At 45.0% G+C, this 25563-nt stretch overlaps 1 protein-coding gene across 3 annotated transcripts in view; it reads left to right on the forward strand.

Annotated features, from left to right (window-relative positions):
* RPH3A (rabphilin 3A) overlaps positions 1 to 25563 on the forward strand; it is a 266108-nt gene that overhangs the window by 164627 nt on the left and 75918 nt on the right. For 2 of the 3 annotated variants that reach the window (XM_033956966.1, XM_033956968.1), the window contains exons 5-7: positions 2012 to 2098; positions 3781 to 3946; positions 9733 to 9774. In XM_033956966.1, coding sequence (XP_033812857.1) covers positions 2012 to 2098; positions 3781 to 3946; positions 9733 to 9774 — 295 coding nt within the window. The remainder of the gene's footprint in view (positions 1 to 2011; positions 2099 to 3780; positions 3947 to 9732; positions 9775 to 25563) is intronic. The other variant, XM_033956967.1, reaches the window with a different exon arrangement.

Genomic DNA, 25563 nt, shown 5'->3' on the forward strand with positions numbered 1-25563 from the left:
GGGCCTCTTCTCCCTTGAAAAGAGGAGACTGAGAGCGGACATGATCGAAACATTCAAGATAATGAAGGGAATAGACTTAGCAGATAAGGACAGGTTGTTCACCCTCTCCAAGGTAGGAAGAACGAGAGGGCACTGTCTAAAGTTAAAAGGGGATAGATTCCGTACAAACGTAAGGAAGGTCTTCTTCACCCAGAGAGTGGTAGAAATCTGGAAAGCTCTTCTGGAGTCTGTTTTATGGGAAAACACCTTCCAGGGATTCGAGACAAGGTTGGACAAGTTCCTGCTGAACCAGAACGAACGTAGGTAGAGCTGGTCTCGGTTAGAGCACTGATCTTTGACCTGGGGGCCGCCGCGTGAGCGGACTGCTGAGCGCGATGGACCACTGGTCTGACCCAGCAGCGGCAATTTTTATGTTCTCAAATATTTTCTGGGTTGATAGATTTTTTAAAAACCCTTTAGTACCATTGGAGAAACGTGATATAAAATTTGCTGTATGATTGAAAAAATCTTAAACTGTACTCTCTGCTACATAGGTAAACAATCCAATGGTTTCAACACTGGTGTTACATGGGTCATTCTTAAAACCCCGGTAATCAATCTTGCAGCAGAGTTAACTAACATCTGCAGTGCCCTCATCTTCACTTTAGTAACTCCCAAATATAGAGAATTGCAGTAGTCCACTCTACTTAGTATTACTGCTTGCACCACACTACGGAAATCATATGCTGGTAACATAGGTTTTAATCTATATAACAATTGCAATTGTATATAACCTATCCGAATCGTTTTCAATATTTGTTTTTCCATAGTCAAACAGCTTATGTTAGATCTACGGATCCTGACAATCCCATCATTAAGAATAATTGGCACGAAATGGCATGATATCTTTTCGGTAGTTGCCGCCGAGATCTGGAACACCCACCATTTTACATTCGAGAGGAAAAAAACCCTGACCGTTCTAAGGGCCACCTCAAATGTCATCTATTTAAGGAAGCATTCAAGTCTTAAGTTCAGATCCTATGATCAGGCTGTTAAAGTACCTCTCTCTTTTTTTTTCTTTTTGCTTCTGACCTTTTATAACCCACTCCTCCAAATGTTTTTCTTTCCTATCTCAAATTGTAGCTCCACCCATATACCTTTCGTTTCAGGTGTGTCCGTAAGTTTTTAGTTTTGTCTGCATTTTTCTTATTAAAAACTTGAAAAAAAACTTGAAACTTGTGCCCGTAGGACTAGGGTTACCGTATTTGAAGCTAAAAACTCCTAGACATATGTCCCCGCCCCATTCCGCCTCCAGCTCCACCCAGTTTTCATTTGTGTTTCACTACAGAAGGTAACCATTGCAATCATGGACCCCTGAAGAAGTCACCATCACATGCCAAATCATGGACCATGTTGGGTCTATGCCATTCTCCGGATCTATATCACATCCACAAATATCCAGATTTCGGTCTATTGAATTCCCAAACTGGTTTGAGAGACATAAGGGTGATTTGGTTTTTTGACTAGCAGCCAACAAGATACTCTTTGAATATTTATTTGTGCTTTGTAACTTATGTGATTTTATTATCTATTCCAATAAAACCTGTTACACATCTAGCTCATCTACTCCACTTTATCCCGTGCTGTGAGTACAGGACGTTTGTTTTGTGGTGCTGTAACCACAGCAGGGTTTGCTTTTAGTTCAAGGGAAGTGTGGGACAGGCACGCTGGATCTCTTAGGTACAGGAGGAGATAATGGATGCTGCAGATGGGCCATTTAGCCTTTATCTGCCATCACATGTCTATGTTTCTATAACCATAAAGCTCTATGACCTCACAATGCAGGTGTAAAGAGCCTTAGCCAATAGGGCGAGGAGGAGATAGTGGATGCTGTGGATGGGCCATTTGGCCTTTATCTGCCATCATGTTTCTATGTTTTTAATAATGCCCTGCTGAAACCTTGTTACACTTTTGTATCATATGCTCAGTTACTAAGGTGTGATTTTTATTATTATTTTTTTTGTTATTTCAGAATGTTTGCACAAAATGTGGCACTCAGGCACCTAACAGTCGTCCTCACCCCGTTTGGTTGTGCAAAATCTGCAGTGAGCAAAGGGAGGTTAGTGTGGTTGTTTTTGTCTTTGGGTTTTTAAAAAAAAAATTTTTTAATTGGGCAATTGAATTTCAATAGATATAAGGACATGGAAATGTTATAGCAAAGCATTTAAGCGAGACACGAAAACATGCTAAGTTGGATGAGCCGATTAGTCTTTTTCTGTTGTCATTCACACGATGTTACTGTACAGCAGTGTCTCGCAAACTTTTTAGAGCCGGGGCACACTAAACCTAGTGTCCCTGGTTCGAGACACCCGGAAGTGCGCTGGCGTTGGTGTGATGACATCATACACCAACGTCAGCGCATACGCAAAGGCCCTTCAAACGGGCCTTGCACCGAGAGAAGGACCTGCGCTGGAGAGAAGGGCTGGCAGAGAGAAGAGGTGCCAGCGGCGGGAGATTGCTTACAGGATGTGCCTTTCTTTGCGAGAGGCACGTCCTGTAGATAGTCAGCTTGCGCTGGCATCTCTCCTTGGCACACCTGAAATCTCAGGAGGCACACTGGTGTCCAAAACCAAGACCAAAATCCATGGTTTGTCACCCTCTACCTCTCAGTACTGAAGTTAGTTGGAACACACTTGGAAGATTCCTACCTTGAGACCAAGTTTTCCAAGTTTCTTCAGATCTTACTACCTCGCACCAAGGGTGAACCTTCTGGGCAGCAAACAATCAAAAAAAAATCAGCAGGAAAAAGACAGGGGTTGATTAGTGACACAAAGACATCACAAGCTACATGAAAGTGAAGTTTAAAAAAAGGTTTGGGCAAGTTCCTGGAGGAAAAGTCCATAGTCTGCTGTTGAGACAGACATGGGAGAAGTCCATGCTTGGCATGGATCGGTGGCATGGAATGTTGCTTCTATTAGGTTTTTGTCAGGTACTTGTGACTTGGATTGACCTCCATGACGCCGGGATACTGGGCTACATGGCCTGACCTAGTAAGGCTATTCTTATGTCCTAAACTACAATTTTTGAAAGGATAGAGAGGAGGGTAGGCAACTTTCGGTAACTTTGCATTAGCGTGACTCATCCAGTATAGTTGAGTATCCATCAGATTTGATATGTGTTGCTCCCATTCGGAGGCTTTAACCTTCTCTCAATGATGCCCTGTCCTCCTGGCTAAGCCAACTAACTCTGCTCCATTAATGTGGCCCAGTGAGGGAGTGCCGTTAAGGAAACCTGCACTAATTCCAGGCTATCAATCATACAGAGGATAACAGTAAAATAGTAGCATCGTAGTGGTAACCCACACTGACAGTTTTTCCCCTTAATTGGATAGAAAATCATAGTCTATGAGTAACAATCTGACATGAGATGGGTTATCAGGGACTTAGCAGGAAAACTGCTTAGGTATGGATGTATTTTAAGAACATAAATCTCGATATTAGGGCATAGAGGTGAAGAAGGAAGAGAAAACATGCCTGCATATTTTCACACTATATGTGCGAATTACTGATTCACGATGGGATCCTTTATTAGATTAAGGCTATCAAGGCGTCAATATATTTTGAAGGTGAAGATCTTCTCCTCCAACTCTGCTGAATTTGAATATTGTTCCAGATGAGTGAAGTTGATAACATTTATTTATATAGCCTTGTTTAAAAAGGATCATTCCAGAAGAAGCTGAGCAATGTATAACACCTTCCTATAATATTAATCACAATCTCTCATGCTTTGTGGCTTCTGCAGGTCTGGAAACGGTCTGGTGCATGGTTTTTCAAGGGCATGCCCAAACATGTTCTCCCTGAACCAATGCCAGTCACCAAGACCAGACCTCAACAACCATCCAGAGACCTTCCTTCATCTGGTTCTCCTGCCCCAGAGCCAAAGCATTACCCTGGGACACAAAGCCGTGGTAAGGACGACTTTCTTTAAGTTTGAATTTGATGCCAATATATATATATATATATAATCTAATCTAATCTAATCCTTAGGTTTGTATACCGCATCATCTCCATGTTTGTAGAGCTCGACGCGGTTTACAGTAGGAGAAATAGGAAGGAACTACAACAGAGGGTTAGAGGTAGAAGTGTGAAGAAAATTTAGAGGACTTGGGATGCCAAGATATAAGAGTTTCCTTGATTCCTAAGTTGGAGGGAGACTTACATTTTTTGAGAAAAGCCAGGTTTTCAGATGTTTGCGGAAAACTTGGAGAGACCTCAAGTTCCGAAGAGGGGAGGTAAGGTTGTTCCAGAGCTCAGTGATTTTGAAGTGGAGGGAGGTCCCTAGCTTTCCTGTGTGGGAAATGCCTTTTAGCGAGGGGAAGGATAGTTTCAATTTGTGGGAGGATCTGGTGGTATTAGGGTTTGAGGAATTCCAAGAAAGAGGGATAAAGGGAGGGAGGATACCATATAGGATTTTGAAAGTTAAACAGGCGCATTTATAGTGGACCCTGGCGATTATCGGAAGTCAGTGGAGCTTGGCCAGGAGTGGGGAGACATGGTCAAATTTACTTTTAGCGAAGATGAGCTTGGCAGCAGCATTCTGAATCCGTTGGAGTCTGTGGAGGTTTTTCTTATATATAGTAAAACCTTGATTTGGGAGCATAATTCATTCCGAAAACATGCTTGTAATCCAAAACATTCCTATATCAAAGCAAATTTCCCCATAAGAAATCATGGAATCTCCACAACCCAAGAACTTTAATACAAAATACTGTATGTACTCATGTTGCAAGACGTTGCTTGTTTAGAACAGTCACTACACTCCTGCAGTGTCAGAGAGAGAGAGAGAGAGAGAGAGAAGAACCATTGGCTCACTTGTGATGATGTGATGTAGGAGTGTTTTGGATTACAAGCATGTTTTCGGAACGAATTATGCTCGCAGACGAAGGGCTCCTTTTATCAAGCTGCGCTAGTGGGGTTAACGCGTGCGACTTTTCATCACGCGTTAACCCCCGCGCTGGCCAAAAACTACCACCTGCTCAAGAGGCGGTAGCGGCTAGTGCGTCCCGCGGTTTAGCGCACTTGATAAAAGGAGCCCTAAGGTTTTACAGTATTTTTTTTTTTTTTTTTTTTTTTGCTGCATATGATCTAAAAGGGTAAAATAACTTATCCTGACACTATTCATTAGAAAATATGCAATAATTACATTCACCTGTTTTTAAAAAATAGTTTCCGCTCTCCCACTTATGAAAGGCCTATAGGTCTGCAAACTACCTTTGGGCCTTCAAGGAGATTTTGAAAGGGGTTTTGCGAATTGCTAATGCTGCCAGCCTACCGTAACCAGATTTTTAGTTTACAAAAAAAAGAAAAGAGGATGTGTGGCCACGCCCTGTTCTACCCACAGCCCCATCCCATTCTTCCCTCCAATCCCGGCCCCACACAAATCTCGTCTCTTCGGGGCCGCGTCTGGAGGGTCTCTACACATGCGCGGATTTGATGCGATGACATAAATCCGGACGTCTTGTAATCCTATGCCAGCCACCTCTAGAGGGAAGAAAAGCCATGTTAAAAGGTAAACTAGGGGAAAAAGTTTGAGAGGGGGTGGGAGCTACCAGACCATGAGGGCAGGGGGGGAGATTAAGAGAGGGAGGAGCCACCAGACCATAGGGGAAGGGGGATGTAGAATGAGACGGCTGGTAGGAGGGGGGCTTTTAAAAAATGATCTGTTCCGGGTCAATTTCACTAGTTACGCCACTAATCTGAGGAATAATAACTTAATTTTTATATACCGCAATACCACAAATAGTTCAGAGCGGTTACTACTGTGGGTGGAAGTAGAATAAACAGCTACCTTTTTTTTTTTTTTTCTTTCTTTCTTTAATAATTTATATTCCGCATATCCTACAATTCTATGTGGATTACAAATTATTCAGGTACTCATGCATTTTTCCCTAAATGTCCCGATGGGCTCTCACTCTGTCTAATGTACCTGGGGCAATGGGGGGATTAAGTGACTTGCCCAGGATCACAAGGAGCAGTGCGGGATTCGAATCCACAACCTCAGGGTGCCGAGGGAGGGTGTAGCTCTAACCACTCCCACCTCTTAAAACCGAATCTAAGAGGGCTTTGTCTAGATCAGTGGTTCCCAACCCTGTCCTGGAGGGCCACCAGCCAGTTGGGTTTCTGGGATAGCCCTAATGAATATGCATGAGAGAGATTTGCATATAATGAAGGTGACAGGCATGCAAATCTGCCCCATGCCTATTCATTAGTGCTATCCTAAAAACCTGACTGGCTGGTGGTCTCCCAGGACAGGGTTGGGAACCCTTGGTCTAGATCAGACAGAACAGGAACATGACTAATGTACCGTATTTTCACCCATATACCGCGCACCCGTGTAAAACGCGCACACGGGTATAGCGCGCGGGGAACACAAATGTATGTAAAAAATTTTTAATATAGTGCGCACACGCGTATACCGCGCATGCTAAAACCTCCTCCCGCCTACTCCAAACCGGCATCCTCCCCCCCGCTCGCTTACCCGCGTTTTACAACTTTTTTTTTTCAATCCGATCCAGCATCACCCCTGCGAACCGGCATCCTCCCCCCCCCCCCGCTCGCGTACCCCCCCTCCCCCGCAATCCTACATCCCCCCCAGCACCACAAAACATCTCTTACCCGATTGGGCACCGGCACCAGCACCAATGCGGAGAGCAAGACCAGAAGGCTTTGAGCATGCGCAAATGCTCAAAGCCTAGTCCAGCCCGGCGCAGGAAGAAGGAGGATCTCTCCCGCACCGCACCGCCCAGCCCAGCCCATTCTCTACTTTAAACTCATTCCACTTGTGTGTCAGTATTGTTTGACTCTGCGAGTTATATATTGGTGCAGTGATGATTACATCGGTTCTGATGCAGTCCTTTCCAAATCCTCTGTCCTCGAGTAAAATATCTCGGTCACTAAAGAAAGAATGAATCAAACAGAGAAGCCTATTTCTGTTCAGAAAGGTCGCCCAGCATCTAGTTTTGGGGAAGGGGAGGAAGAAGAGGAACTTCCTGGAAAGGGGGTGGGGGGTTGTACTGTCTAAAAAATTAAGTTGCTAGTCAGTGGTGTAGCGAGGATGGGAGATGCCCTGGGCAGTGGCACCCCCCCTCCTCGCCCTATTCTCTGCTCCCTGCTCCTTCCCCTACCCCCCTCTATTGTGCACGCTCCCCTTCCCCCGTGTCTGTTTCGCTTCCCTCGGCACGAGCAGCATCTCTAGCTTGCTGCCAGCGTCGGCTCTCCCTCTGATGTCACGTCCTAGTCGCGGGACCCAGAAGCAACGTCAGAGGGGAGCGCCGAGGCTGGGGCGAGCATGCGGGTTGGAGCTGCTTCCTGCGCCGGCATGAGCTAGAGGTACGGTGGTGGGGAACCGAAGGTGTGCGCGCAGCGGAAGAGGAGTGGGAAGGAACGGGGGGCAGCGAGGAGGAGAGGCACCAGCGCCCCCCATCAAGATGGTGCCTGGAGCGATCTGCCCCCCCCTTAATACGCCACTGTCGCTAGTACTAAAAGATCTTCTTTTCGGAAACAAGAGCATGCTCTGACTTTGAAATGCTGTACTGTATTTTCTTTCTTTGCCCCCTAGTGGCTAGTCTTGCCAATCTTTTACTTAAACTTCAATTCTGGGAAGTTTGGGGGGGGAATTGATATTCAAAGGGGTTAAATGGGCAGGAGAGACTTTCCACTTAAATCCCAATCAGTGTGCTGGTAGGGGATACTGAGAAGCTCTTAACCACGCGGTGCCATTAAATATCCCCTCTGTCAGCCACGCCACTGTCTGTGCTGGGGTGGTGTCAGGGCAGAGCCAGCAGACATGCAGGCTAGGGTTACAAGATGTCCTGGTCTTGAAAAGTTTCTATCAAATTGCCGTCAGGCAGGAGGACATCCGCGCATGTGATGTCATCGCATCGCACCCATGCATGCACGGATGCCCTGTCCGATGAGAGCAGGCAGCGGGGGTGGGGGCAGGGCTAGGGTGGGATTGGGGGCAGGACTGGGGCGTGATGGGGCGGGGATGGGTGGAACTGGGCGGGCCTGGGGGGCGGGTCTAGGGGGGTTCGGATTTTCCGAATGGAAAATCTGGTAACCCTAATGCAGGCACTAGTCAGTTTCATTGCCAGTGCCTGCGTACTTAGCTGGGCAGATAGGACCACAGATAAAACAGTCTTTCATGTCTTTGCCAAGCTAGCTATTTGGATATTGGCACTGAATAAGGGCCATCATCTGCAAAACCTCCGGATCTGCAGATGTCCGAGGTCTGGATATGGCCCAGCATTAAACACGACTGTCAGCAGCTTTAAAACTGCTGATCACTGAGAGCTCAATGTGGAGATCCATGGAAATACCTTTAAAACAAATAGGAGGAAACATTTTTTTTCACTGAACAAATAGTTAAGCTCTGGAACTTGTTGCCAGAGGATGTAGCTGGGTTTAAAAAAATGTTTGCACAGGTTCCTGGAGGAAAAGTCCATATTGAGACAGACATGGAATTGGTAGCTCTGGGATTGCTTGCCCTGGGATTGGTAGCATGGAATCTGGCTACTCTTTGAGATTCTGTATGGAATCTTAATACTCTTTGGGGTTGCTGCTATTTGGGTTTCTGCCAAGTACATGTGACCTGGATTGGCCACTGTTGTAATCTAAACTAAACTAAACTAAACCTTAAGTTTATATACTGCATCATCTCCACGGAAGTAGAGCTCGGCACGGTTTACAAGAACTTAAAAATGAGAAAGGGTAGGAAAAGGGGTGTCAGGTCAAAAGCGCGCCGGGACAAAGGCGTGCCACTCAAAATTACTGTTTTTAGGGCTCCAACGGGGGTGTGTGGGGGGAACCCCGCCACTTTACTTAATAGACATCGTGCTGTGTTGTGGGGGCGTTGTGGGGGGGTTTGGGGGGTTGTAACCCCCCACATTTTACTGAAAACTTCACTTTTTCCCTGTTTTGGGGGAAAAAGTTACGTTTACAGTAAAATGTGGAGAGTTACAACCCCCCAAACCCCCCATAACGCCGGCGCGATCTCTATTAAGTAAACTGGGAGGGTTCCCCAACAAAAACCCCCATCGGAGCCCCTAAAAACAGTAATTTTGAGCAGCGCGCACCTCCGCGCTGCGCTCAATTGTCTGGGCGCGCCTTTGTCTTTCGCGCCGTTGTCTATGAACAAGGAAAAGGTTTACATAAGTTTATAAATCGAGTGGAAAAGTAAGGGAAAAGAAATTACATGTTAGAGAAGAGCCAGGTTTTTAGTTGCTTGGGGAATAAATGGAGGGAGCTCAGGTTCCGCAGCGGGATAGTAAGGTCATTCCAGAGACCTGTGATTTTGAAAAGAAGTGATTTTCCCAGTTTACCTGCGTGGAGAATACCATGTAAGGAGGGGAAGGATAGTTTTAATTTATGGGCGGTCCTGGTGGAGTCAGGGCACGAGGAGTTGAAGGAAAGTGGGAATAGGGAAGGAAGGATGCCGTGAATAATCTTAAAAGCCAGGCAAGAGCATTTGAATTGGACTCTGGAAATCACTGGGAGCCAATGAAGATTGGCCAGGAGTGGGGAGACGTGGTCTGAATGCTGGGCTGGATGGACCACTGGTCTAACCCAATATGGCCGTTCAATATTATCCAGCTTGTTTTTAAAAGACTGCATTCAGACTTGCTAACCACGGTTCCTGCTGATAAGACTTTTCACTGCATTTTCTGTTGGGTTTTTTTTTTTTCATGCTACATAGGCCAAATAGAAGCTGCACACCCTGCTGAGCAAGACTCGTTTGGTAAGAAAGATAACATTTTTAAAATTAAAAAAACTACTCAGCTACTGTACTTCATTTGTATGTGTAACAGATGTTTCTGCATGATACCGCTTAAAAGACCTCATTATCCAAATATTGTCTTTTTGAATGAGGAGTGAAATTGTCCTCATGAATAAGCATTTTTTTGATTAGTTTGCGATTTTCTCTAAGATTTTTCTCCGCTAGTTTGTTCTCTGATGATTTATTTACATCGATTGGCTGTTTGTCAGTGATGTCTGCCGAGAGTGTAATTTAAATTTCCAGATTCTGAGTTCGCACCCAAGAGAAAACAAAATAGTACACAGCCGAAACTAGCCAGAGCTCAAAGAGATGAATAGAATAAAACCCCCAAAAGAAGGATATTTGATAAAACTTCTCTATAAAAACATAGGCCCCGATACGCAAAAGGTTGCCTTGCAAGTAAGACTGGTTTTAACTCTCCTGCTGATGCACAAAAAGGTTCTCGTAGCAGCCACTGAGAATCCTATGCTAATGTATTACAAGGAGCTCATTAGTATGCTAATGAGCACTCTGTGTAATGCACAGCAGGGAAATGTGTTGTTTCCCATGCAAGCTTTAACAACATGATCTAAGCTGTCATAGCCTTACTTTCCTGTCAGGGCCTGAGCACTGATTAGCTCCGATACTGACTGGATAATAAGGCTATGACAGCAGACCCTACCGTTAAAGGCCCTGATGAATTTTTTTAAAAAAATTCTTCATCCCTCCCACCCACCCACCGATTACCCCCACCTTTACCCCCTCCCACTTAGCCCCCCACCGGCCCAGGAACCTCAACCCACACATTCCCCTCAAAACTGGCAGGAGGGATGCCACAACCGGGACACCTCCCCCCAGATGCCACCAGGACAGAACCCCCCAACACCTCAAGCCTTTTTTTCAAGTTGGCAGGAGGGTGGCTCACTCCCTCCTGCCTGGGGTGACTCCCCCACCGGCCGGGGATCCTGACACCTTCCCCCTTCCACAGCCCATTACCTTTTTGGTCAAAAATCCGGCAAGAGGGGATGCCCACTCTTCAAAATGGCAGGCCTTCCCCTTCCTGGTGCATTGGGAGGGGCATAAGGCTCTGATTGTCTCAGGACCCCTGACACTCCCCCCAGCCCCGTACCATTTGTTTCAAAATCTGGCGCGAGAACTGATGGCAGCCATTCACGCAGCGACGCGGGACAAGGCAGGAGCGTGAAAAGCTCGCACCTGCCTTTTATCCGCTCTGATGCTGCTGCAGCAAGTTTGGGAGTCAGCCGGAGGGAAGGGCCGGACTGTCAGACCGCCGGAGGAACTAAATAAGGTAACGGGGTGGGTATTCTCTCCATGAGACACACTCTTATTTCCACCCCTTTTTGGGGGTGGAAAAAGTGCATGTTATGGAGCAAAAAATACGGTAGTAAAGGACGGCAGATAAACATAGAAACATAGAAGATAACGGCAGAAAAGGGCTACAGCCCATCAAGTCTGCCCACTCTGTTTACCCACCCCCTGTCTATGCCCTAATGACCCAATTTCCTTATCTTGATCCTCGTAGGGATCCCACATGGGTATCCCATTTATTCTTAAAGTCTGGCACGCTGTCTTCCTCGATCACCTGCACTGGAAGCTTGTTCCAATGATCAACCACTCTCTCTGTGAAGAAATACTTTCTGGTGTCGCCATGAAATTTTCCGCCCCTGAGTTTGAGTGGGTGCCCTCTTGTGGCCGAGGGTCCCTTGAGAAAGAAAATATCATCTTCCACTTCGACACGTCCCGTGAGGTACTTAAAAGTTTCGATCATGTCTCCCCTCTCCCTACGTTCCTCGAGAGTGTAGAGCTGCAATTTGTTCAGTCTCTCTTCGTACGAGAGACCCTTGAGCCCCGAGATCATCCTGGTGGCCGTCCGCTGAACCGATTCAATTCTGCGCACATCTTTACTGTAATGTGGCTTCCAGAAATGCACACAGTACTCCAGATGAGGTCTCGCCATGGCCCTGTGCAACGTCCCTGTACAACGGCCCTGTACAATGGTCCATCCAGCCTGCTCAACCTTACCCTCTCTTTAAATTACTGTGTAATTTAAATTTTTTTCTTAGCTATTTCCCAAGAACCCCAAGTTCTGCCTGGTACTCTGCTTAGGCTCCATCTACTGAAGTCTCCGTCAAAGCTCACTCCAGGCCAGCTGCCGAAGCCCTCCCCAGCCCATCCTCAACCAAATGACCATATACGGACACAAACCGTGCAAGTCTGCCCAGTACTGGCCTTAGTTCCTTCAATGTGTACCCATTATTTTCTGATTAGAGATCCTCTGTGCTCATCCCACGCTTGTTTGAACTCTGTCACCGTTTTCTTCTCCACCACCTCCCTCGAGAGCGCATTCCACACATCAACTACCCTCTCCGTAAAGAAGAATTTGCTAATATTACTCATGAGTCTACCACCCCTCAACCTCAAATTATGGACAATCACTGACAATCACTGGGATCTGGATAATTTGAAAACCCTTCCACCATCTCTTTACTGTTCTGATTTTCAGCTGTATACTAACCACAGACAGGGAAGTTAATATGCATTCACCGACCACTGGTGAACGAAGAACTTCCTTTCAGTACTGATCCCATAGATAATTAGGCTGCAGAAGGAAAAGAGGCTCATCCATCCAAATCACCTTCTGTTGAGCTCATCGCTATCCTCTGTCCCAAAAGCGGTGACCTCTCATTGGCACATCTGAAGCCAGTTCTGCAGCACAGTGAAAATCAATTCCTATTTGATTTTAAAGACGATCAGCTGGCTCTGGGTCAGATCTAACTGCGTTATTACACCGTGAATTTCATTTTTCCTCCCAGACCTTTTCCAAATTTTTGTAGTTGTGTGGTATCCGCAGAGCCTAAGGCCAAAATCAAATGTTATTGAATGGCACAAGAGAATGAGGCTGCAGCTACCAATTTTTAAGTACAGTATACGGAAAATACACCACTCACATATCTTTGTTTCAAGGCAGCTTATTTTTATAGCAGACCTCTGGCAAAGTATTAGGTACAGAATTTATTTAACTCTTGCAACATCTAATGCCAACTGTGCTGATTAGATGTGGGTTGTTAATTAACCAATAAGCCAGCTTGTAGTCTCATGCTGTGTTAGGTGAATGCTACAAGCCTGGGCAAGTTTGACATTTTACACTCAGTGATGGCCTTCAAGTGTCTTATGGTAATGAAATTGTTTAGTGGTTTTAAAGGGGGAATTAATCAGTGTGTTCTACTGTTAAAACAGGTTATGACTTTATTTTAAAAACAGGTTAATGAAATTTTGTGGGGACTTGGTTAGGATTTTTCCGGATGTATCCAGAACCACACAGTTGAGGAGGAAAGAATTTTTGAAATTGAAGGATAGAGAGTAGGCACTGGATGCATCCTTTTACCTGAAATTTCCCTGTAAATGCTTGATTAAGTTACAAGATATTGAATATTTCTTTTGGGATCCTATACAACTACAACAATTCTTAATTGCAAGAGAAAAGAAATAGAAATGAGATTTGTTTCACCTAGCTGAGAATATGAGGAGAATTAATATAAATAGTATCCTAGTTTAAGGAATGATTCAGGGTTCATTAGTATGAACCAAGAATTATTGTCCTTTATATTTTTTGAACTTTACTTATTAGAATAGCAAGATGTACTCCCCATTAATGCGGGCTTGAAAGGAACTATGTATGTATGATTTGATTATGTATTGTTTTTATGTGATTCTCCTTTTTCTTTTGAATTATTGGATATTGTAATGTATTCAAAATTATAAATAAATAAAAAAAACAAAAAACAAACAGGTTATTTTAGTGGGTGGGGCAGGGGAAAGGGGACATCTATACCACCTTTTTGTGGCTTTGGCATTTCAAAGCTGACATTCAAAGCAGAGGGCACTGAAGGATTAAGTGACTTGCCCAGGGTCACAAGGAGCAGCACCGAGATTTCATCTCACAACCTCGGGGTGCAGAGGCAGCAGCTTGACCTGTATGCCACACCTTCGGTCTGTCCCAGTATGACAAATCTTATGTGAGTCAAGTATAGGATAATCAGACCATTTTGACATCACTGATGAGGTTGGCTCTTAGGCATTATGACATCACAATCTCAGCTTTGGAATGTTGCTACTCTTTGGATTTCTGCCAGGTACTTGGGTTGGCCATTGTTGGAAACAGGATACTGGGCCTTCAGTCTGTCCCAGTACGGCAATTCTTATGTTCTAATGTGAACCAAGTATAGGATAATGAAGCCATTGTGACATCACTGATGGGGTTGGCTCTTAGGCATTGGTGGAATGAGGCATTATGACATCACAATCTCAGCTCTGGAATGTTGCTACTCTTTGGGTTTCTGCCAGGTACTTGGGACCTGGGTTGGCCACTGTTGGAAACAGGATACTGGGCTTGATGGCCCTTCAGTCTATCCCAGTAGGGTAATTCTTATGTTCTAATGTGAACCAAGTATAGGATAATGAAGCCATTGTGACATCACTGGGTTTCTGCCAGGTACTTGGGACCTGGGTTGGCACTGTTGGAAACAGGATACTGGGATTGATGAAAGGGGATAGGGAATGGGGACTTGCCCTTGCCCTTTTGCAGCTTTTGCATTTCAAAACTGACATTCAAAATGGTGGGCACTGGAGGATCGAGTGACTTGCCCAAGGTCACAGGCAGCAGTACTGGGATTTCATCTCACAACCTCTGGGCGCAGAGGCAGCAGCTCAACCAGTGAGCCATAGCCCTTCCTATTTTAGCACAAGGACTCGTTGGATGAAATGGGACCCGGTGCTAAAATACAAGGGCGGTTTGAAAGGTTTGGTAAAAAAGCAAGTGAAACAATGTAGTCTCCATTGAGGGCTATACACTTAGTCCAGCGAGTTTCCAGGTTTTTTTCGTATCGTAGGAAAAATAGCTTACGAGAAAACTGGAAAGTCGCTGGACTAATGGGGCAAGTCTATAACTGGCGCTGAAACTTAGGTGCCAGCAGACGCCCTAAATAAAAGGCACCAGAATCATTCTTATGTAGGCGCTTTCCAGTGTCTTAACACCACTGTGGGCGTGGCTGACGCCAGACGTGGAACGCGCCTGTGTAGGCACGATTCAAGGCTTAGATAGGCGCCAGAAATGTATGTCCGGACAACTCTGGCCTACATTTCCGGCGCCTATCTTGCCCGGAAGCGTGATTCTGTATAAAGTTCCGTCATGTGATTGACATGCGATTGGCAACCGCTTTGTAGGTGGCCGCCGATAGCAGCACTGTATACAGAATCTGCTCCCGAGTGTATGGCCCTCATTGTTTAACTTGCTATTTTACCAAACTTTCCAAAACACTCGCATAACACAACCTGTGGCAAAATAACCCGTCTTAACAGTAGCACACATCGACGAATTCCCCCCTTTAGTTTTTTGTTTTTAAAGTATCCCTTAATTCTAAAAGCAACTTTTACTTGAAGGAAGAGGGTACCATTTGGAGAGAAGGGGGAAAAACATTTCCTTTTTCTGTCTTCCTTTTTAAATCCTCACTGATTAAGACGGTTGGACGGTCATCTCTTTTAAGATAGACTCTTCTCAGTGGCGTAGCGAGGGTGAGAGGTGCCTGGGATGGTGGTGCCCCTCCCCCATCCTTGGCTCCGCCCCCTGCTCCTTCTCTGCCTCCCCTGCCTTGCGCACGCCCCTTCCCCGTCCCTCTAGATGTTCAACCGCCGCAACCAACAACTTCAATGTGCAACTTGCAACTGCATCCTCTCCCTCTGATGTCACTTCCTATACACAGCACCCAGAAGTGACTCGGTTGCAAGGAACACATTGATGCTGCTTGCAATGGTGAGCAACTGGAGGAATGGGGAGAGGGGGGGGCACGCACACAGTGGGTAGAGGAGTGGGAAGAGGTGGTGGGGGGGTGGAGAGGAGGAAGGGTGCCGCAATGTCGGGAGCTGACGCGGTGGCGGAGAGCACGTTGAAGTTGTTACTTGTAGTGGTGAAAAACTAGAGGTACAGGGGAAGGGGGAGGAGTGGGAAGACACAGGGGGGGGGGGGGTGAGAGGAGGAGGGGCACCATGATGGCGCCCAGGGCAGACCGCCCCCCCCCCATTACTATGCCACTGACTCTTCTTGCTGCTTTTTGGGAATAACAAGGACTACCACATGGCAGAAAAAATGCCTTCCCTCTCTGATCAGGCTCCTTCATCTTAAGAACATAACAATAGCCTTACTGGGTTAGACCAATGATCCATCAAGCCTAGTAGCTCGTTCCCATGGTGGCCAATCCAGGTCCCTAGTACCTGGCCAAAACCCAAGAAGTAGCCACATTCCATGCTACTGATCCAGGGCAAACAGTGGCTTCCTCCATGTCTTTATCAATAACAGGAACTTGTCCAAACCTTTCTTAAAACCAGCTATGCTATCCGCTCTAACCACATCCTCTGGCAATGTGTTCCAGAGCTTAACTATTCTCTAAATGAAAAAGTATTTCCTCCTATGGTTTTTAAAATATTTCCCTGTAACTTCATCGAGTGTCCCCTAGTCTTTGTAATTTTTGATGGAGTGAAAAATCGATCCACTTGTACCTCTTCTACTCCACTCAGGATTTTGTAGACTTAAATCATGTCTCCCCTCAGCCGTCTCCTTTCCAATCTGAAGAGCCCTAATCATATACTTCACTCCATAACCAGTTGCTTTTTAACTGTTTAAACACTAAGAACTGAGATAGTAAGGATAGAAGGAGATTTATTTCTGATGTAGAAGAGTGATGAGGTGCGCATATATTGCCTGTACCTTTCTAAAATCCGAGAATGACACGGTGACAGAATTTGTCATTGTTCGTGTCCCTGTGGATAACTGCTGGAGAACATCCCTGTGTCATTCTTTAAGGAGAGAGGGAAGAATCAGAGTATGAATGGGCTCAGCCACTGACCCTCAAGTCTTGCATTGAAGAATACTGGTGCAGAAGGACTGAGGTTGAGATAGACACTAAAGAACCTGGACTTGGGTTGGCCACTGTTGAAAACAGGGTACTGGACTTGATGGACCTTCGGTCTGTCCCAGTAGGGCAATTCTTATGTTCTTATGTGAGCCAAGTATAGACAATCAACCCATTGTGACATCACCAATGAGGCTGGCTCTTAGGCATTGGTGGAATGAGGCATTATGACATCACAGTCTCAGCTCTGCAATGTTGCTACTCTTTGGGTTTCTGCCAGGTACTTCTAGCGAATGACACAGGGACAGAATTTGTCCATGTCCCCGTAGCCAACTGCGGGAAACCATCCCTTTGTCATTCTTTAAGGAGAGAGGGAAGAATCAGAGTATGAATGGTTCAGCCACTGATCCTCAAGCCTTTGCTTGAAGAATGCTGGTGTAGTAGGATTGAGGTTGAGATAGACACTAAAGAATGACACAAGATGGTTTCCTGCGGTTACCTTGTCATTCTGCCTGGTCTATATTATTACAACAGCAAAAGAATCCCCAGAGATATGATTAATTTACACAAAATATAAAATATAGTTTCTTAAGACTAATCTTCATGTGCTCGCATGGACAGGAGGTCAGGGGGGGAGATATCGCTTGGACACTGAAGGAGACCGAAGCATCAGAAGGGGTGACAAAGGCAAGATTGAAGGGGACAAACTATCTCAATCAGAAAACACTCCATACAAAAAGAAAGAATGGACAACCATGTATGCTAATGCCCGTAGCTTAGGCAACAAAATACTATAACTGGAATCAGAAATGAGAAACGCCGACCTTGATGTAGTGGCGATATCAGAAACATGGTTCTCGGAGTCCCACGGATGGGATATAGTCATACCAGGATATAACTTACTCCGTCGAGACAGAGAGGGCAAATCAGGAGGAGGGGTAGCTCTATACATTAGAGAAGACATCAAAGTTACTAAAATTACAGACATCAAGTATACGGGAGAGTCCCTCTGGGTGAACCTTGCCAGGGGCAATAACAAATGCCTGTATCTTGGTGTTGTATACAGACCACCTAGACAAAAGGAGCAAGCAGACGATAAGCTAATGGAAGACATTGAGACCATCACACTGCATGGAGATACAGTGCTGGAGGGAGACTTCAATATGCCCGATGTGGACTGGAACAAACCTTCTGCTACAACCAGCAGCAGCAAGAGGATACTAGTCTCCATGCGAAGAGCATGCCTCAAGCAGATGGTATTGGAACCCACTAGGGATCAGGCAATCCTGGACCTATTGCTCACCAACGGTGACAGTGTCACAGAGATATTAGTGGGAGACACCTTGGCATCCAGCGATCACAACATGATGTGGTTCCACCTCAAGAAAGTCAAATACGTCGACTAAGGTACTAAATTTTAAAGGAACTAACTTTCAGGGCATGGGGGACTACGTCTACAGAGTGCTGCAAAATCAAAGCACGACGGACAATGTAGAGGAACTATGGTCGACTCTGAAATCTACCCTGCTAGAAGCAACCAACATATACATAAAAACCGTGAGCAAACGATGCAGGAACAACAGATCACAGTGGTTCTCCGCGGAGATCTCAGAACTAGTAAAACAAACAAACAAACAAAAAAAGTGTTCGTTACCTACAAACAATCACAGCAACCGGAAGCTAAAGAAACCTATATGGCTAAATCCAGAAAAGTTAAAATGACAGTCAGAGAGGCTAACCTCCGGATGGAAGAAAACATAGCTAGGCAGGTAAAGAAAGGGGAGAAATCCTTTTTTAAATACGTTAGCGACAGGAAGAAGAACACAAGCGGTGGGGGGGGGGGGGTTTCGGAAGACCCATTCCGGGACATGGAATTTACTGCAAGCGAAGTCTACTGTGAGCTACCAAAAATAAAAGTGAACAAAGCTATGGGCCCGGACAATCTACACTCTAGTGTACTTCGAGAATTGAGTGATGTCCTGACAGAGCCGTTGGTCGTGCTCTTCAATCTTTCCCTGAGCAACGGAAAAGTACCCCTAGACTGGAAAACTGCCAACGTTATCCCGCTTCACAAAAAGGGAGGTAGATCAGAGTCTGAAAATTATAGACCAGTGAGTCTCACATCAATAGTAAGTAAACTCATGGAAAAATTGATTAAGAACAGATTAGACACGTTTCTGGATGATGAAAGATTAAGAGATCCCCACCAGCATGGCTTTACAAAGGGAAGGTCTTGTCAATCCAAATGATAAGCTTCTTTGATTGGATAACTAAAAAACTGGATGAGGGTGAGTCCCTGGACATAGTGTATTTGGACTTTAGTAAGGCTTTTGATAGTGTTCCACACCGTAGGTTATTAAACAAGATGAACTCGTTAGGACTAGGAGAAACACTGACAGCATGGGTACAAGACTGGCTTGGCGGCAGGCTTCAAAGAGTAGTGGTAAACGGTAGCCCCTCAAAAACGTCGAGAGTGACCAGTGGAGTGCCACAGGGCTCGGTCTTGGGCCCGATGCTATTTGTAGGGGATCTGACTCAGGGACTTCAAAGCAAAATTACAGGTTGCCGATGACACTAAACTATGCAACGTTGTGGGCAGGGCATCAGAACCTAACAGCGCAACCAGGCCCAACACTATGGAGCAAGACCTGCTTGTATTGGAAAAATGGTCCAGTACTTGGCAACTAAACTTTAATGCCAAGAAATGTAAAGTAATGCATCTTGGAAGCGGAAATCCATGCAGAACATACACCTTGAACAGTGAAAACTTAACAAGAACTACTGCAGAAAGGGACTTGGGAGTTTTCATCCGGGAAGATATGAAAGCTGCTAATCAGGTGGAGAAAGCTTCAGCAAAGGCCAGACAAATAATGGGTTGCATCAGAAGGAGCTTTATCAGCTGAAAACCGGAAGTCATACTACCGTTATACAGATCCATGGTGAGACCTCACCTGGAGTACTGTGTCCAATTTTGGAGGCCACATTATCAAAAGGATGTGAAGAGAATGGAGTCGATACAGAGAATGGCCACTAGGATGGTCTCAGGATTTAAAGACATCCCATATGAAGAACGCCTGATCAGACTGCGCTTATATTCTCTCGAGCGCAGAGAAAGGGGGGACATGATAGAAACATTCAAATACATCACGGGTCACATCAAAGTGGAGGAGGAAATCTTTTTTCTAAAGGGTCCCACGGCGACAAGAGGGCATCCACTAAAGGGAGGAAGATTTAATGGTGACACCAGGAAATACTTCTTCACCGAACGGGTGATTGATCGATGGAATGATCTTCCACGCCAGGTGGTCGAGGCCAGTAGCGTGCTCGACTTCAAGAGTTGATGGGACAAACAGGTGGGAGTACTACAGAGTTATGCTCAAACGATAGATACTCCAGGGAAGAAGGGTTCTTGAGTGGGCAGACTAGTTGGGAGGGAGGGTTCTTGAGTGGGAAGACTTGTTGGGCCTTCGGCCCTTTTCTGCCATCATACTCCACGTTTCTATGTTTCTAAAACAACCGTGCGGTAACACATTTTATACTAGCAGTGCATGTGATTCTAATCATAGCACACAGGCTTCACATGCTAAAAAGGTTATAAACTCAAGCTTATAATGGCATAAGTTAAAAACAGTTATCTTGCTGGTAGTAAACCTCAACAGGAGGGGCAGGGGAGGGGAGCTATAATTCAGATATTCAGATACTTGAAGGATATTAATCTAGAACAAAATCTTTTCCAGGGAAAGGAAAATGGTAAAAACCAGAGGACATAATTTGAAGTTGAGGGGTGGTAGATTCAAGAGCAAAGTAAGGAAATTCTTCTTTATGGAGAGAGTGGTGGATGCCTGGAATGCGCACCCGAGAGAGGTGGTGGAGAGGAAAACGGTGACGGAGTTCAAAAAAGCGTGGGATGAATGCAGAAGATCTAGAATCAGAAAAGAATAGTAAATATTGAAGAACTAAGGCCAGTACTGGGCAGACTTGCAGGGTCTGTGTCTGTATATGGCTGTTTGGTTGAGGATGGGCTGGGGAGGGCTTCAATGGCTGGGATGGTGTACATAGGCTGGAGTTAGCTTTGACAGAGACTTCAGTAGTTGGAACCTAAGAACAGTACCGGGCAGAGCTTTGGATTCTTGCCCAGAAATAGTTAAGAAGAAGAAGAAAAAATTTAAATTGAATCAGGTTGGGCAGACTGGACGGACCATTCGGGTCTTTATCTGCCGTCATCTGCTATGTTATTATGTTTTATAGATGCTTCTTCAGGAAGCCGAGCAAACAACATAATTTTCAGCAACATCTTAACCCCCTTAGTTTGAAATTTCAAAAATGATAAGCGTTTAAAGAACGCCCCAATTGTTGGTTCCCCTTTGATATTCATTTTTTCCAAACCAAAACCCCTTTTTTTATTTTGATCTATATCTCTTCTTCAATAGTGATCAGAATGACTTGTCTGGTTTGCTTCACAGACCTGCATCTTTCTTATTGAGGTTTTTTATTTTTAATATTCTACTTTACAGTATAAATTGCTCAGTTCAGTAGGTGTAGATTGTTATTTTTTTATGCTGTTAAGTATTTCAGTGCTATTTTGCTTATTATGCTAGAATTAGCATTTTAAACCGTGTGTTAATTATGGTACTGCTCGCACCTGTGATTAATTAAATTACATCACTTGAAATTGCTTTAGAAAAAAGGCAAATTAGCTGTCCCAGATTAGCCTTTTTTAGGAACCAAAAGTTTATAACAATCTGCCTTTAGTATTTTTTTTATATTTAAAATGTACATCTGCTTTCCTTTTACTGTGTGAATTACACTGGCTGCCAGTTTCCATAGGGATACAATTTACATTACATTAGTGTCTTCTATTCCACCAATACCTTTCAGTTCTAGGCAGTTTACAAAAGAATAGTCCTGGGCATTCCCAGGGGAATTACAAGGCTGATAGCTGGAAAATGCATTAGGATCTGAGGAGTTGGGAAGATTTAGTCAGATCAATTGACAAACTTCTTGTATCGCATAGTTTTCAATTTTCCTGAAGGTTTTGTAGTTGGGCATTGTGGTCATCAGACTGGAGAGGTGGTGGTTTAGTCTTGCTGCTTGGGTTGCTAATAGTCCGTCATATAGGGCTAGATTCACTAAGCAAACCGATCGTGTACCGCTCGGTTGCGCTCACTTTCTGACTCCGGCTCGATTTACTAACCTTCCTCCAGACCCCATCCGCATCCGATCCGACCTGCGCATGCAAATGAGTAAAAAGGCATGTAAATTTCTTAAGGCATCGATTCATGAAACCATTTCGTCCAAACCGACTGGCCTTACCGTTCCAAAAAGTTTCGACTGCTGAGGACCAGTCGCTTTGCATCCTCGCCGACTATTCCTGCCTAGCAACTGCTGCATGCATGTTAAGAACCCCATTAAAAATATATATCTACCCCGCAGAAAATCCAAAATATATCTAAACTTTAAATATATGTAAACTTTCATGTACATAAGCATTAGAAATATTTTTACAATTTGTTTGGAATGCGCATAGCGAGCGCGGGAGTGAATCTCGGATTTGTAATGTGGATGGTGAGAAAATCGCAGATTAACCCCGTGCTCTCTTTGCGCATTGTACATTTCATATATCAATGCCAAATTTTTTTTAAAAAATCAAAAATAACTTTTAAGGGCCAGCTATTCCTCCCCTCCTTCCTTCCAGCTAGATTGTCACGTGCATCTGACGTCACGAGGTCGCCTTTGGTTGCTTCATGCTTCACGGCAGAAAGAGCCGCACAGCCTCCTGGGATTCGTAGGCTGTATATAACAGCGCGTGATCCCAGCACATTCAACTGCTGTTAACTGTTGTGCCTTCTAGCAACTAAACAGTTCTTTTCCTGAGAGAAATGGACAGAGCCCGCCAATGACGTCCGTGATTAAACCCCGCCCCATTTCTACGCAGTGAAGTCCTATAGAGCTAGCGCATGCGTTATGTGCTTCAAAACCAACAAGGAGACAATGCACACGCGCATCGATCGATGTTCCAGCGAGACGTGGGGGGCGTGTTTATGATTAGATCATTTGCATGGACAAGCTTTACTGAATCGATCGGCCAGAATGACTCGGAAACGGATAGGACACGAATAGGATCGATTTGTGGACTTTAGTGAATCTAGCCCATAGGTTTTTTTTTTTGCTGTGTATGCCTTTGACCGGGGGAGTGGGTAAAGTGTGCCTTTGTTCTCCTTGGTCTGGATGTGTTGTTCCTGATTAGGCGATTGTTTAGATAGCTTGGTCCATCTCCATTCAGGGCTTTGTATAGGGTGCAGTAGAATTTGTATTGTATGCGTGCCTGCACTGGGAGCCAGTGCGAGTCTTGGAACGCGGAGTTAATGTGGTCGTATTTCTTCAGTGAGTATATCAGTCTGAGAGCTGTATCTTGTACTGTTTGAGGTTGTTTTAATATGTTGGCAGGGCATCACAGGTAACGGATGTTACAGTAGTCCAGGAGTCCAAGGATTAGGGATTGGGCCAGGAGTCTGAATTGTTCGTTGTTGAAGTATTTTTGGATTTGCCTAAACTAAACTAAACTAAACTAAACCTTAGGTTTGTATACCGCATCACATTCGTAGAACTCGGCACGGTTTACAGGAGATGGGATAGAAAGGAACTACAATGAAAGGTAGAGGTTTACAGGAGATGGGATAGAAAGGAACTACAATGAAAGGTAGAGGTTTACAGGAGATGGGATAGAAAGGAACTACAATGAAAGGTAGAGGTTTACAGGAGATGGGATAGAAAGGAACTACAATGAAAGGTAGAGGTTTACAGGAGATGGGATAGAAAGGAACTACAATGAAAGGTAGAGGTTTACAGGAGATGGGATAGAAAGGAACTACAATGAAAGGTAGAGGTTTACAGGAGATGGGATAGAAAGGAACTACAATGAAAGGTAGAGGTTTACAGGAGATGGGATAGAAAGGAACTACAATGAAAGGTAGAGGTTTACAGGAGATGGGATAGAAAGGAACTACAATGAAAGGTAGAGGTTTACAGGAGATGGGATAGAAAGGAACTACAATGAAAGGTAGAGGTTTACAGGAGATGGGATAGAAAGGAACTACAATGAAAGGTAGAGGTTTACAGGAGATGGGATAGAAAGGAACTACAATGAAAGGTAGAGGTTTATAGGAGATGGGATAGAAAGGAACTACAATGAAAGGTAGAGGTTTACAGGAGATGGGATAGAAAGGAACTACAATGAAGGGTTAGAGGTCCAAGTATGAAGAGTTTTTTGAGGGCTTAGAATGCCAGAGATGGAAAAAGTATCAGATTTTTGAGAATAGCCAGGTCTTCAGATGTTTGCGGAAAAGTTGGAGAGAACTCAGGTTCCGAAGAGGGGAGGAAAGGTTGTTCCAGAGCTCGGTGATTCTGAAGGGAAGGGAGATCCCTAGTTTTCCTTTATGGGAGATGCCTGAAGTTGGCTCTAAGTAGTATAGTATTTCATGCCTTACACAGCACTGGGTCTTGTTTGCTTGAGAATTTGCCATGGTATAGCCCTTCACGCTCTTTCCGTTCAAGGCAGTATGCTGTGAAAGTGGCCAAGGTTGCAGCTAATAAACTTTCTACTGACTTCAGTTGCTTGAAGTTTCATGAGGTTTTTAAAAAATATTTTATATTCCGCATATCCTACAAGTCTATGCGGATTACAAATTATTCAGGTACTCAAGAATTTTTCCCCCTAACTGTCCCAGCAGCCTCCCACTCTAACTAACGTACCTGGGGCAATGGGGATTAAGTGGGTGGTGCGGAATTTGAACCCACAACCGGAGGGTGCCAAGGCTGTACCACACACTCCTTGCTTTACCTCTTCTCTTACGTGGGTTGTTGTCATAACTTGCTTTGCTGTTTGTCAGTTTCCATTCTGCTGTATTTTTATTTATTTAGTTTCAAGCTTTATTTAAATTTGATTCAATCGCTTATTACATTCCTGAGCTGAATATGCGCTTGCATTTGATTCCCTTTTGGAGAAGGAAGAATTAGAAGGAGCTTCTTGAGATTTCTGGCCAAGTTTGCCCAGGAATTGATGGAAAGATCTATGAGCAGCTTAGCAGACTTTCCATAGAGTATGCGGTACACTCGTATACATGACATCTGGAAGGTAATACGGGCTTGGAGGGAGAGCCGGTGTAGTATGGTGTGACAGAATCAAATTTTCTCAATTTAAATATTAGCCTTTTGGCTCTATTTTGGATTCGCTGTAGTTTGTGGATGAGGGCGGCGTTTATCCCTGCTTACAATGAGTTGCAATTCACATGCCCCAGCATTCATTGACAGACTTCTAATTCCATATGACCCCCCCCAGGGTGTCAGGTCAAAAGCGCGCCGGGACAAAGGCGCGCCCAGACAATTGAGCGCAGCGCGGAGGCGCACGCCGCTCAAAATTACTGTTTTTAGGGCTCCGACGGGGGGGGGTTTGGGGGGGAACCCCCCACTTTACTTAATAGACATCGCGCCGCATTGTTGGGGCGTTGTGGGGGGTTGTAACCCCCCACATTTTACTGAAAACTTAACTTTTTCCCTGTTTTTAGGGAAAAAGTTAAGTTTACAGTAAAATGTGGAGGGTTACAACCCCCCAAACCCCCATAACGCCGGCGCGATGTCTATTAAGTAAAGTGGGGGGGGGGGGTTCCCCAACAAAACTCCCCGTCGGAGCCCCTAACAACTGTAATTTTCTTCGGCACGTGCCTCCGTCTTGCGCTCAGTTGTCGGCGCGCGCCTTTGTCTTTCGCGCCGTTGTCTATGAACCCCCCCCAGAGCCCTTAGATCCACTTCTCAGTACACTCTTAATGCCCCATCCCTACGGATAATA

The sequence above is a fragment of the Geotrypetes seraphini genome, chromosome 8 (genome assembly GCF_902459505.1).
Source record: "Geotrypetes seraphini chromosome 8, aGeoSer1.1, whole genome shotgun sequence".
NCBI lineage: Eukaryota > Metazoa > Chordata > Amphibia > Gymnophiona > Dermophiidae > Geotrypetes > Geotrypetes seraphini.